The sequence below is a fragment of the Bufo gargarizans genome, chromosome 4 (assembly GCF_014858855.1).
Source record: "Bufo gargarizans isolate SCDJY-AF-19 chromosome 4, ASM1485885v1, whole genome shotgun sequence".
Taxonomy (NCBI): Eukaryota; Metazoa; Chordata; class Amphibia; order Anura; family Bufonidae; genus Bufo; species Bufo gargarizans.
Window position 1 is genome coordinate 22,411,383 of NC_058083.1, and position 14,992 is coordinate 22,426,374.

Consider the following 14,992-nt stretch of genomic DNA (forward strand, 5'->3'; position numbering starts at 1 on the left):
CATCAGGATGTCTTCAGTTCCAGAACGGAACGTTTTTTGGCCGGAGAAAATACAGCAGCATGCTGCGCTTTTTGCTCCGGCCCAAAAAACTGAAGACTTGCCGCAAGGCCGGATCCGGAATGAATGCCCATTGAAAGGCATTGATCCGGATCCGGCCTTAAGCTAAACGTCATTTCGGCGCATTGCCGGATACGACGTTTAGCTTTTTTACAATGGTTACCATGGCTGCCGGGACGCTAGAGTCCTGGCAGCCATGGTAAAATGTAGCGGGGAGCGGGGGAGAAGCATACTTACCGTCCGTGCGGCCCCCGGGGCGCTCCAGAGTGACGTCAGGGCGCCCCAGGCGCATGGATGACGTGATCGCATGGCACATCATCCATGCGCATGGGGCGCTCTGACGTCATTCTGGAGCGCCCCGGGAGCCGCACGGATGGTAAGTATGCCGCTCCCCGCTCCTACTATGGCAACCAGGACTTTAATAGCGTCCTGGGTGCCATAGTAACACTGAAAGCATTTTGAAGACGGATCCGTCTTCAAATGCTTTCAAGTACACTTGCGTTTTTCCGGATCCGGCGTGTAATTCCGGCAAGTGGAGTACACACCGGATCCGGAAAATGCAAGTGTGAAAGAGGCCTTAAGCTCATCCAGAGTGTTGGGTCTTGCGTCTCTCAACTTTCTCTCCCCAATATCCCACAGATTCTCTATGGGGTTCAGGTCAGGAGAGTTGGCAGGCCAATTGAGCACAGTAATACCATGGTCAGTAAACCATTTACCAGTGGTTTTGGCACTGTGAGCAGGTGCCAGGTCGTGCTGAAAAATGAAATCTTCATCTCCATAAAGCTTTTCAGCAGATGGAAGCATGAAGTGCTCCAAAATCTCCTGATAGCTAGCTGCATTGACCCTGCCCTTGATAAAACACAGTGGACCAACACCAGCAGCTGACATGGCACCCCAGACCATCACTGACTGTGGGTACTTGACACTGGACTTCAGGCATTTTGGCATTTCCCTCTCCCCAGTCTTCCTCCAGACTCTGGCACCTTGATTTCCGAATGACATGCAACAGTCCAGTGCTGCTTCTCTGTAGCCCAGGTCAGGCGCTTCTGCCGCTGTTTCTGGTTCAAAAGTGGCTTAACCTGGGGAATGCGGCACCTGTAGCCCATTTCCTGCACACGCCTGTACACGGTGGCTCTGGATGTTTCTACTCCAGACTCAGTCCACTGCTTCCGCAGGTCCCCCAAGGTCTGAAATCGGTCCTTCTCCACAATCTTCCTCAGGGTCCGGTCACCTCTTCTCGTTGTGCAGCGTTTTCTGCCACACTTTTTCCTTCCCACAGACTTCCCACTGAGGTGCCTTGATACAGCGCTCTGGGAACAGCCTATTCGTTCAGAAATGTCTTTCTGTGTCTTACCCTCTTGCTTGAGGGTGTCAATGATGGCCTTCTGGACAGCAGTCAGGTCGGCAGTCTTACCCATGATTGCGGTTTTGAGTAATGAACCAGGCTGGGAGTATTTAAAAGCCTCAGGAATCTTTTGCAGGTGTTTAGAGTTAATTAGTTGATTCAGATGATTAGGTTAATAGCTCGTTTAGAGAACCTTTTCAGGATATGCTAATTTTTTTAGATAGGAATTTGGGGTTTTCATGAGCTGTATGCCAAAATCATCAATATTAAAACAATAAAAGGCTTGAACTACTTCAGTTGGTGTGTAATGAATCTAAAATATATGAAAGTCTAATGTTTATCAGTACATTACAGAAAATAATGAACTTTATCACAATATGCTAAATTTTTTTAGAAGGACCTGTATAGCATAAGATGCTATATGTGCCATCCACAGATGCCCCTCCCCATAACAGCGCCATCCACAGATGCCCCTCCCCATAACAGCGCCATCCACAGATGCCCCTCCCCATAACAGCGCCATCCACAGATGCCCCTCCCCATAACAGCGCCATCCACAGATGCCCCTCCCCATAACAGCGCCATCCACAGATGCCCCTCCCCATAACAGCGCCATCCACAGATGCCCCTCCCCATAACAGCGCCATCCACAGATGCCCCCACCATAATAGTGTCAGCCACAGATCCTCCATAACAGTGCCAGCCACAGATCCTCCATAACAGTGCCATTCACAATTTGTTTTAATATGGCCTTTGAACATAATTTTTCAAGTAAAATCATATAAACCCCTTTTTTTGTCATTTTGGTGTTTTTTCCCGATTAAGCGATGAAATCATCAACAACTAATCGATTATTCAAATAATAGTTAGTCAAAAGTGTCCAGCCTTGTGAGAAACTGTAAAATCTGGAGCATTTTTGCTAAGCAAAATCTACAGTGCTTTTTAGGCAATTTTTTAAAATTCTTTCAAATTTTGTTTTAAAAAAAGAGTGTGATCGAGAGGAGTAGTAAAATGCTGATCCGCTCTAATCTTTCTTTGCATACTGGCTATAATGACGTGCTCTAAGGCCCCTTTCACACGGGCGAGTTTTCCGTGCGGGTGCGATGCGTGCGGTGAACGCACTGCACCCGCACTGAATCCTGACCCATTCATTTCTATGGGGCTGTGCACACGAGCGGTGATTTTCACGCATCACTTGTGCGTTGCGTGAAAATCGCAGCATGCTCCTCTTTGTGCGTTTTTCACGTAACGCAGGCCCTATAGAAATGAATGGGGTTGCGTGAAAATCGCATGCATCCGCAAGCAAGTGCGGATGCGGTGCGATTTTCACGCATGGTTGCTAGGTGACAGTCTATTCACTGTATTATTTTCCCTTATAACATGGTTATAAGGGAAAATAATAGCATTCTGAATACAGAATGCATAGTATAATAGTGCTGGAAGGGTTAAAAATAATAAAAAAAAAGTTAACTCACCTTCTCCTCTTGTTAGCGTAGATGCCGGTCTGTTCTTTATCTGTGGGCTAAAGGACCTTTGATGACGTCAGATGATGGACCATGTGATTGGAGCATGTGATCTGACGTCACCACATGTCATTCAGTCCACAGCTAAAGAACAGACCGGGATCTACGCTAACAAGAGGAGAAGGTGAGTTAACTTTTTTTTTTTTTTTTAACCCTTCCAGCACTATTATACTATGCATTCTGTATTCAGAATGCTATTATTTTCCCTTATTACCATGTTATAAGGGAAAATAATACAATCTTCAGAACATCAATCCCAAGCCCGAACTTCTGTGAAGAAGTTTGGGTCTGGGTACCAAACATGCGCGATTTTTCTCACGCGAGTGCAAAACGCATGACAATGTTTTGCACTCGCGCGGAAAAATCGTGCATTTTCCCGCAACGCACCCGCCTCTTATCCGGGCAAAAAACATGACGCCCGTGTGAAAGAGGCCTAACAGTATGTGACCTCTGCCTCCTGGCACTGGTGGTCACAGGCCCAGTATGGCACATCATACCTAGAAAACAGACTTTGGGAGGGGCCACCAAACCATCTGCGCTGGATCGGCAGGAGACTGAAGAAGAGGTGTTTTTTATACCAATTCTGCCTTATAGTGTGTCCATACATTTAAACCTCTTATTCCCCTTTTCAGAATGTATATGGAAGAGATAAAAGACATCAGGTGAAACAAGCACTTACCAAATGCTGATCCTCTATCGTATGGATTCATCTGCCATTTATTTAGCACTATGAACAAAAATATATATATTACAAACACTGGAGCAGCACATAGTCACAAAGCAGCCCTAGTATACAGTGCACATACACATTATACTTCTACATTACCAGGAAATTAAAAACCACCTGAAAACTTCATGTGGTGCTAGGTCAATGGTCATACAACTCTGATTCAGCCATCATTAGTACCAAGGCAGAACCGACATGGCCGCAACAGAGTTCACAGGAGGGCTGGGGAGCACCTACTGCCATCATGCATAGTGTGAAGACACACAGGACCAACGTCAGGTGTCATAGTGTGGGGCACCATAAGCTACCACGGTCATACCTGTATGGTACATTAGGAGGGAAAGACCAGAACAATGTGCAACCAGTCCTACTTTTTTCTTTTCCCTACGCCAGCAGTTTCTCGGCCAGCTCGATCACCAGATCTCTCCCTTAGGACTAGATGGGGCGACAGATCTCACATGCACAGGAGCCAACAACCACCTTGGCTGAACTACGGGTCAAAATTGAAAGAGCTTGGAATGACATACCACAGGAGCATGACCAGAGTGGCAGCCCATATCATAGCAAGGGGACATGCCACCCAGTACTAAGGTACATTCACACGACGATATACAGCTAAAAACTAATGGGTTTCATAGTTGTTTTTTTTTAACAAAACCCCTGCAGTGCCCTCAGTATAAATACACTCCATAGTGCCTCCTGGACATCAAATGGTCCCTGTAGTGGACCCCATTACAATTAATGTCCCCCATTAGGAATAGTGCCCCCTTAGTGGCTCAAATTATGAACAATACCCCCCCTCCCCCGTGGCAATAATGCCCCCCTTTGTGCCCCCTCCCCCCGTGGCAATAATGCCCCCCTTTGTGCCCCCTCCCCCCGTGGCAATAATGCCCCCCTTTGTGCCCCCTCCCCCCGTGGCAATAATGCCCCCCTTTGTGCCCCCTCCCCCCGTGGCAATAATGCCCCCCTTTGTGCCCCCTCCCCCCGTGGCAATAATGCCCCCCTTTGTGCCCCCTCCCCCCGTGGCAATAATGCCCCCGCTTTGTGCCCCTTCCCCCATAGCAGTAATGCATCCCCTTTGTGCTGGTGCAAAAAAACAAACTTACACATGCAGGAACACTCGCTCCTCACTGGAGGAAACAGGTCCTGACGTTCCCAGCGTGATCATGTGACATCACCACACCGGGAACGCCAGGTCCTGCTGCCTCCAGTGAGGAGCTAGTTTTCCTGCATGTATAAGTGGCAAAGTATTTTTTTAACCCCTAAAGTTCCTTTTTGAACATAGTGTACCCATTTTTAACTGCTGCATGAAAAGGTGCACTTCTGACTAAAGGACCTATTGATTTAAAGTAGGTTCTTGTAGCTGTGAAAATGGCCCCAAAAAAATATAGGACTTGTCCTATTGTACAACGATCGCAATTCACAGACTAATAGCCACACAGACTTTAATTGGTTCTTAAATCAGCCGTGTAATGTTGCGTGAATACAGCCTTAATATATACCCTGCTGAAAAAAACTAAATATAGGGGCCACCACCTTGGACGTGTGATGATTGGCCAGGCACCACTTACAGCTCAGTTGCATCAAGTTTTTCAGGTGTTCTTTCTTTCCTTTTTCACTAGTGTGTACTGTATATACAGAATAGTGTATATACCAACTGTATGTGTCCATATACACCTCCAACTACCTGTATGTAATGTCTGTTCACTACATTCTATGCTTATCTGCTATGAGGATGTGAGAACTGACTGTACAGGAGGGTTACCCGAGCTTCCAGTCTTTATCGCGGCCTTGCCCTTTTTGCCTTCTTGTTGATCCTTCAAAGTTTCATACACAATTTGGATGACGGGTATGCTAAAAGCCTAAAAAACAAAGAAATACATTTACTTCCAATCATTACACCAACACACACATCTGACAATACATTTGGAGAGCCACATAAAAACTGACGCATGACGTATGTATGTTCTAAATGGGGTGGAATTGGGGGGGGGGAAAGCCCCCGCTCCTGGTAAGTCACTGCTAAGATGCCATGGTCACAGTTGTCTACAATCAAAAGCTCTGCTGGCAGATGTCTGTTGTGCGACTTCTTGATCAGTTAGTGTTGAGTATTTTTGGGGAGGTTAAGGGACACAAAAGAATAAAATAAAAAACAGAAGATGATTTGCACATTCAGATTTTTTTGTAACACATTTTCATATTTTAACCCCTTCTGCCACCGTGGCGTACTGGTACGTCAGTGGCTGAGGTAATAAATGGAGCAGGCTGCTACAGTGAACCTGCTCCATATGCAGTGGGTGCCGGCTGGCTGTATAATAAAGCAAGCACCCGGCAGCAATGACGGGGAACGACGATCTCCCGAACCCATTCAACATTGATTGCGGCATCCGTGAGCTGAGGCAGAGGGATGCGGCTCCCTTTGCCTTCCGATCAGAGCCCCCACAGTGAAATTGCGTGATGGGTATCCCCAAGCAGCATGTCACTAATGGGTGGGTCCCAATAGCGCCTGTGATCTCGTCGCGGAGGAAGGGGCGCGCGCAGTCCATTCCCGATGAATGACCACTTTAGATGCCTGAGGATTGCAGGCGGTGCGGCAGTGTGGGGCGCGGGTGCTCGATCTTCCGCCCACCCCCCCCCCCGTTTATTCTCAGGATGACCGAGCGGTTGAATCAGAGTGTCAGCTCATTGTGCAGATGTCAGTCGTTTTAACCCCTTCCATGCCGCGGTCCGTAGGAAGCCCCCCTCTCTCGCCTTCCCCGTCTGTTCAGTTGTGGCAGACAGGGAAGGTTCCCATGGCAACAGGACGCCTTCTCAGGCATTCTGCTGTCCATGGTGCTGAACAGATCTGTGCTAAAGGCAGAGTGTAAGTGAAATACATGAGAGAATGGCCCCAAAAAAAAAAAAAAAAAAAAAATTATAATATGGCTCTCAAACTATGGAGACACTAAAACAAGTTTTTTGGTTTCAAAAATGATATTATTGTGGAAAACCTTAATAAATAAAAAAAAAGGTACACATATTAGATATTGCCGTGTCCATAAAAACCTACTCTATAAAAATATCACATGATCTAACCCCTCAGGTGAACAACGTAAAAATAAAAATGGTGCAAAAAAAGCCATAATTTTGTCACCTTACATCACAAAAAGTGCAATAGCAAGCGATCAAAAAGGTATATGTACCCCAAAATCATACCATTAAAACAGTCATCTCATCCTGCAAAAAAATAAGACCCTAACTAAGACAATCGCCCAAAAATAAAAAATAAAACTATGGCTCTCAGACTATGGAGACACTAAAATGATTTTTTTTGTTTCAAAATTGATATTATTGTGTAAAACTTAGATAAATTAAAAAAAGTTAACATATTAGGTATCCCTGAGTCTGTAATAACCTGCTCTATAAAAATAGCACATGATCTAATCTGTCAGATTTACAATTTTAATCCATTTTTCCCATAACAAAGCAAGGGTTAACAGCCAAACAAAACTCAATATTTATTGCCCTGATTCTTTAGTTTACAGAAACACCCCATATGTGGTCGTAAACTGCTGTACGGGCACACGGCAGGGTGCAGAATGAAAGGAATGCCATATGGATTTTTGAAGGCAGTTTTTTCTGGACTTGTTTTTTGACACCATGTCCCATTTGAAGCCCCCCTGATGCACCCCTAGAGTAGAAACTCCAAAAAGTGACCCCATTTAAGAAACTACATCCTCAAGGTATTCAAAACTGATTTTACAAACTTTGTTAACCCTTAAATTTCAGAATTTCTATTTTTTGTTACTTTGCTTCACAAAAAGTGTAATATAGAGCAACCAAAAATCATATGTACCCCAAAATAGTAAAAAAAAAACAAAAAAAAAAACTGCCACCTTATCCTGTAGTTTCCAAAATGGGGTCACGTTTTTTGGAGTTTCTACTCTAGGGGTTCATCAGGGGGGCTTCAAATGGGACATGGTGTAAATAAACCAGTCCAGCAAAATCTGCCTTCCAAAAACCAAACGGCGTTCCTTTCCCTCTACGCCCTGATGTGGGGCGCAGAGTCAGGGCAATAAATATAGAGTTTTGTTTGGCTGTTAACCCTTGCTTTGTTAGTGGACAAAATTGATTAAAATTGAAAATTTGGCAAAAAATTTAAATTCTGAAATTTCATCTCCGTTTGCCATCTTGGAGAACACCTAAAGGGTTAATGATGTTTGTAAAATCAGTTTTGAATACCTTGAGGGGTGTAGTTTCTAGAATGGGGTCACTTTTAGGTGGTTTCTATTATGCAAGCCTCACAAAGTCCCTAAAAAGTGGGTTTTTGAAAATTTTCTAGATTTGCATCTAAACTTCTAAGCCTTGTAATGTCCCCAAAAAATAAAATGGCATTCCCAAAATGATCCAAACATGAAGTAGACATATGGGGAATGTAAACTAATAACTATTTTTGGAGGTATTACTATGTATTATAGAAGTAGAGAAATTGAAACTTGGAAATTTGCAAATCTTTCCAAAATTTTTGTAAATTTGTTTTTTTTTTATAAATAAAAATGATTTTTTTAACTCCATTTTACCAGTGTTATGAAGTACAATATGTGACGGAAAAAAAAACTAATCTCAGAATGGCCTGGATAAGTCAAAGCGTTTTAAAGTTATCCCCACATAAAGTGACACTGGTCAGATTTGCAAAAAAAAAAAATGGCCTGGTGCTTAAAGTGAAATAAGGCTGTGTCCTTAAGGGGTTAAAGAACCAACATCCGCCAGACATGTCAGGAAGGAGTTGAAGGCAGTCTGTCATCAGTTTTAACCGTGTTAAACTACTGACAGCTCAAGGTGGGGGCCAGGGAGAGCAGGACAAACATCTTTTGAGGAGCTTTTTATAATAGGGAATAGTGTGAATCCGTAGTTTTATCCTGCAGGTGCCCTGGAGGCGGAGCTTCACTGAAGTGCACTCTGCATCGATCGCTGGCCCTCTCGTCTACCGCGGATGGAGGCTACAGCTGTCCTGCTCTCCCCAGCCCCTACCTTGTGCTGTCAGCAGTTAATGGGGTATTCTGGATGTTAGAAGTTAACCCCCGTCTACAGCATATCCACATGAGAACGGGAACCCCATATCACCTGCAGAACGACTAGTCAGGCAAGTGTGTGGCCGCTCTGTTCATTTCAGGGGGGTTGCAAGGGATACAGGTCCCCTGTTCTCGTGATGGGTAGGGGTCCCAGCAGTAGGACCCCCACCAATCTAATAATTGGGGACAACTTCTAACAACCAGAATACCCCTTTACGCATGGTCAAATGGCTGACAGATTCCCTTTAAAAAGCAGCTGTCCCCTCTCCTGACATGTCTGTTTTATTAACTATTTGCATTCCCCATGTAATAACAATGCTGTAGCCTCTATTCTTATGGCTCTATGTTGTGCCATTTTTCTAGCTAAAAGCTTATGAATCAATTGCCAGAAGCTTGCAGTAAAAGGTACAGAGGGGTGTTACCAGTCAGGGGCGTGTCCCTGTACAGTCTGACACTGGAAGCACTGATTGGACAGAGTCAGACACTCCCGCTACTGGTAACACCCTGCAGTACCTTTACTGCAGACTGCTGGAAATTCATTTGTAAACTTCTAGCAGGAATAATAAAGGAACGGCATAAGAACAGATGCTCCTGAATTGATTTTACTTAGGGGATGAAGGCGGTCACTAAAACAGACAAGTCAGGAGAGGCGATGGCTCCTCTAAAATTTCCTCTTAGATCTGCTGGGACAATAAAAAAATATAAAAATAAAAAAAAGAAGTAGGAAAGATGAACCAAACCATTAAAGGTAAGTAACTGCAGCCAACATCTTGTAGAATTAAGAACACTTTATAGATCATTACATAACCGGTACTTACCCCAGTTTTCCCACTTCCGGTCTCTGCAGCCTAAAAAGAAAAAAAGATTCACGCTGGTTAATTACACGGCAGATCCAACACGAAAAACGAATTCTAGGTCCGTGCCAATAAACCTGGATTAATGAAGGGCGCCAGTAAGCTCACCATCAGCACGTCGCCTCCGCCCAGGATCAGGGGTATGGACTCCGCCTGGATGTCAGTGGGAAGGCTAAAGGGTGAGAGAAGGCAGACATCATGAACTCCAGTGTCAAGAGAGCAAAAGTATTCACACCCCCAATAGAGAGAGCAAGGAAGGGTCAGGAAATAACGTGACATTCTTCTACCAGCTTTCAGTCTGGCTGGTCAAGTGTTGACCACTGTATGTTGAAACCATCAAAACTCTAAGGAAAACTGGAAATTGGCTCCAAAATGTCATCCCATAAGAGAAAACGAAAATTTAAGAAAAATAAGCAGATAACTAGTACAGAGAAATCAACAGTCAGAAAACAATGCTGGACGCTGTAACCCACTTCCTATGATGGGGACAGGGCTTCTTCAGGGTCCTGTGTAGGACACCGAGTACCAGAAGGTCAAAGAGGTCCATCCTGACACACGGAGAGGGCAGGGCATGTAATACCGCACTGTACTGGAAGGAGGAGCTACTAGACCGCCAATACAAGAGTTTCAACTAAAGATGGTCCAGGAAATATCACTGTATGTTGTATCCTGAGGGACCACTGTATATATTATATATGTGTTTGTACTTACAGCCAATCCATCTCCTCCACGGCCTGAGCGATCTCCGGCATCACGCCCATCTCTGCAATATAAAATACCGATCAGTAAGAGTATGGTTTATAGCAGGGGGATCACTATTTCTCAGCCCCCGCTCACCCCCGCACTGATTTCATCTTTGTGTGTCCATAAAGCATAAAGGTTTCGCTGCGGGGTATGGCAGCCGTGATTAGTGTAAAAAATAGAAATCAGACATCATAAAGAACACGACAATCTCTAACAAGGCTAGAACCGGCCCTGTACCTCACATCCAGATCCAGGGCTCTCCCCAATCGCTCTGCTATTTTTCAAGCTGACAGATCAGGGGACGGGCCCATGCTCTCCCCATCACAGCTCAGGGGGCGCGCGCCCATGCTCTCCCCATCACAGCTCAGGGGGCGCGCGCCCATGCTCTCCCCATCACAGCTCAGGGGGCGCGCGCCCATGCTCTCCCCATCACAGCTCAGGGGGCGCGGGCCCATGCTCTCCCCATCACAGCTCAGGGGGCGCGGGCCCATGCTCTCCCCATCACAGCTCAGGGGGCGCGGGCCCATGCTCTCCCCATCACAGCTCAGGGGGCGCGGGCCCATGCTCTCCCCATCACAGCTCAGGGGGCGCGCGGCCCATGCTCTCCCCATCACAGCTCAGGGGGCGCGCGCCCATGCTCTCCCCATCACAGCTCAGGGGGCGCGGGCCCATGCTCTCCCCATCACAGCTCAGGGGGCGCGCGGCCCATGCTCTCCCCATCACAGCTCAGGGGGCGCGGGCCCATGCTCTCCCCATCACAGCTCAGGGGGCGCGGGCCCATGCTCTCCCCATCACAGCTCAGGGGGCGCGGGCCCATGCTCTCCCCATCACAGCTCAGGGGGCGCGGGCCCATGCTCTCCCCATCACAGCTCAGGGGGCGCGGGCCCATGCTCTCCCCATCACAGCTCAGGGGGCGCGGGCCCATGCTCTCCCCATCACAGCTCAGGGGGCGCGGGCCCATGCTCTCCCCATCACAGCTCAGGGGGCGCGGGCCCATGCTCTCCCCATCACAGCTCAGGGGGCGCGGGCCCATGCTCTCCCCATCACAGCTCAGGGGGCGCGGGCCCATGCTCTCCCCATCACAGCTCAGGGGGCGCGGGCCCATGCTCTCCCCATCACAGCTCAGGGGGCGCGGGCCCATGCTCTCCCCATCACAGCTCAGGGGGCGCGGGCCCATGCTCTCCCCATCACAGCTCAGGGGGCGCGGGCCCATGCTCTCCCCATCACAGCTCAGGGGGCGCGGGCCCATGCTCTCCCCATCACAGCTCAGGGGGCGCGGGCCCATGCTCTCCCCATCACAGCTCAGGGGGCGCGGGCCCATGCTCTCCCCATCACAGCTCAGGGGGCGCGGGCCCATGCTCTCCCCATCACAGCTCAGGGGGCGCGGGCCCATGCTCTCCCCATCACAGCTCAGGGGGCGCGGGCCCATGCTCTCCCCATCACAGCTCAGGGGGCGCGGGCCCATGCTCTCCCCATCACAGCTCAGGGGGCGCGGGCCCATGCTCTCCCCATCACAGCTCAGGGGGCGCGGGCCCATGCTCTCCCCATCACAGCTCAGGGGGCGCGGGCCCATGCTCTCCCCATCACAGCTCAGGGGGCGCGGGCCCATGCTCTCCCCATCACAGCTCAGGGGGCGCGGGCCCATGCTCTCCCCATCACAGCTCAGGGGGCACGGGCCCATGCTCTCCCCATCACAGCTCAGGGGGCACGGGCCCATGCTCTCCCCATCACAGCTCAGGGGGCACGGGCCCATGCTCTCCCCATCACAGCTCAGGGGGCACGGGCCCATGCTCTCCCCATCACAGCTCAGGGGGCACGGGCCCATGCTCTCCCCATCACAGCTCAGGGGGCACGGGCCCATGCTCTCCCCATCACAGCTCAGGGGGCACGGGCCCATGCTCTCCCCATCACAGCTCAGGGGGCACGGGCCCATGCTCTCCCCATCACAGCTCAGGGGGCACGGGCCCATGCTCTCCCCATCACAGCTCAGGGGGCACGGGCCCATGCTCTCCCCATCACAGCTCAGGGGGCACGGGCCCATGCTCTCCCCATCACAGCTCAGGGGGCGCGCGCCCATGCTCTCCCCATCACAGCTCAGGGGGCGTGCCCATGCTCTCCCCATCACAGCTCAGGGGGCGTGCCCATGCTCTCCCCATCACAGCTCAGGGGGCAGTTCAAGGATGAAACTGAGCATGTGCAGCCATCTCAGGGAGCAGGAGAAAGAAATAAGAAAAAGAGCAAACAGCAGGTGGCGCTATACAGATATATTTTATTGAATAACTCACTGGCTATGTAACATTTTTAGTTACATGTAATCAGTGGCGTACATAGAGAAGTAAGGGTCCCATAGCAAAGATCAAACCAGGCCCCCCACACAGGACAGGAGGGTTTCTGCCTAAACCCCTTTCAATGTCCCTTGGGCCATTTTTTCCACTGCCTCATTTGCTAAAAGTTGTGCCTTTAGAGCAGGCATCCTCAAACTGCGGCCCTCCAGCTGTTGTAAAAATACAACTCCCACAATGCCCTGCTGTAGGCTGATACATGTAGGCTGTTCGGGCATGCTGGGAGTTGTAGCTTTGCAACAGCTGGAGGGCCGCAGTTTGAGGATGCCTGCTTTAGAGGGTGGAGTCCTGACCAAGTAGTAGAAGAGGAGATAATCCCAACTAAGACTGGGCCCCCTCTTGCCCTGGGCCACATAGCAGTCGCATGGTCTGCCGCTATGGTAGTCACAAAAGTATTCAGTGGTTTGAAAACTGCCGAATATTTTTCGTGGGACAACCCCTTTAATGCAATTTGAGCAAAATGACTTGGTGTATAGTGGAAAGAGGGATCAGAGCGACTATGTTTTAGGCCGAATGCACACTCGTATTGTGTATTACTGTAGTGCAGCAGCAGCACAAAGCGCACGGCGTCATAGCAACCAATGACGCCGTGCGCTCCTGCACTCAGCAGGAATCCAGGCCGGGATACCACGGACCGCTCACGGCCATGTGCATTCGGCCTTAATGTGCTCAGCAAACGGTTGTTCCTCCCAGACCCCCACACATGCATGCTCAGATTGGACATGTGTGCATGTGTTCTCAACAGGGACTTGCTTCAAAACATCTTTAGCTGCAGCTGATCTCCTAGGATGGCTAACCTCCGGCACTCCAGCTGTGGTGAAACTACAACTCCCAGCATGCTCCATTCATTTCTGTGGAGTCCTGAGAACAGCCAAGCAAGTATACATCTTGGGAGTCGTAGTTTTACCACAGCTGGAGTGCCGGAGGTTAGACATTACTGTCCTATGAGAACAAAGGATCAGACATGCTGAAATCCAACAGTTCAATCCTTCTCTCACCCCCACCTTCAGCCATATCCATTAGATGGTGGAGGCGCTCATCTGAATAAATGCATTCACCGACATCCATCTAATGTGTATTGCCGCCTATAGAGATGAAAGAGAATCCTTAGGATAGCTCATCAATATCTGATTGGGGGTCCCGCTCATCAGCCTGCTCACAGCTTACCAAGAACAGCGCCGTCCAATGTATAGTGGCTGTGCTTGGTATTGCAGCCCAGGACTCTGGAAATCGCTCACTGTAGCACCGAGGCCTCTTGTGCCAGGAGGAGGATTCGGTAAACATTTTTAATCTCTGCTCATTCTCAGTCCAGGAGGCGGTCCTATCAGTGATTGACAACATTCCCTCTGTGACTGTGTATACAGAGGGAGTGGTCAATCACTGATAGCTCCACCTCCTGGACTTTAACCCCTTAAAGGGGTTCTGCACTTTCATTTAACTGATGATCTATCCTCTGAATAGATCATCAGCATCTGATCGGCGGGGGTCCGACACCCAGGACACCCGCCGATCAGCTGTTTGAGAAGGCAGCGGCGCTGCAGCAGCGCCGCGGACTTCTCACTGTTTACCGCTGGCCCAGTGACATCACGACTAGTATCCACTAGCGTGGGCGGGGCTAAGCTCTGTTCACTTGAATACTAGTCGTGACGTCAGTGGGCCGGCGGTAAACAGCGAGAAGGCCGCGGCGCTGCTGGAGCACCGCTGCCTTCTCAAACAGCTGATCGGCGGGGGTCCCGGGTGTCGGACCCCAGCCAATCAGAAGCTGATGATCTATCCAGAGGATAGATCGTCAGTTGAATGAAAGTGCAGAACCCCTTTAATGACCTCATAGTGTACAGTGTAAAAAAAATAATATTTCAGAATTGCATTTTTTTTCCAATTGTACACCATTTGGAATTCCCCCCCGCTTCCTACTACATGGTATGCAACCATAAATGGGGCCATTAGAAAGTACAACTTGTCCCGCAAAAAATAAGCCCTCATAAGGCTACGTGAACCGAAAAATAACTAAATGTTAGGACCATGGGAAGGCAGGAAGTGAAAAATGCAAAAAAGGAAAATCCCAGAGTCTTGAAGGGGTTAAAGGGAACCTGTCACAGGGATTTTGTGTATAGAGCTGAGGACATGGGTTGCTAGATGGCCGCTAGCACATCCGCAATACCCAGTCCCCATAGCTCTGTGTGCTTTTATTGTGTTAAAAAAACAATTTGATACATATGCAAATTAACCTGAGATGAGTCAGGGACAGGACTCATCTCAGGTAAATTTGCGTATGTATCAAATCGTTTGTTTTACACAATAAAAGCACACAGAGCTATGGGGACTGGGTATTGCGGATGTGCTAGCGGC

The 14,992-nt window shown here is 48.7% G+C and overlaps 1 protein-coding gene across 1 annotated transcript in view; it reads right to left on the minus strand.

The window, feature by feature from the left end:
- Positions 1–14,992, minus strand: part of DDX1 (DEAD-box helicase 1) — a 55,036-nt gene that overhangs the window by 39,062 nt on the left and 982 nt on the right. The window contains exons 2-6 of the mRNA XM_044288685.1: positions 10,269–10,320; positions 9,666–9,729; positions 9,522–9,551; positions 5,418–5,514; positions 3,605–3,652 (exon numbers count right to left, since the gene is read on the minus strand). Coding sequence (XP_044144620.1) covers positions 3,605–3,652; positions 5,418–5,514; positions 9,522–9,551; positions 9,666–9,729; positions 10,269–10,320 — 291 coding nt within the window. The remainder of the gene's footprint in view (positions 1–3,604; positions 3,653–5,417; positions 5,515–9,521; positions 9,552–9,665; positions 9,730–10,268; positions 10,321–14,992) is intronic.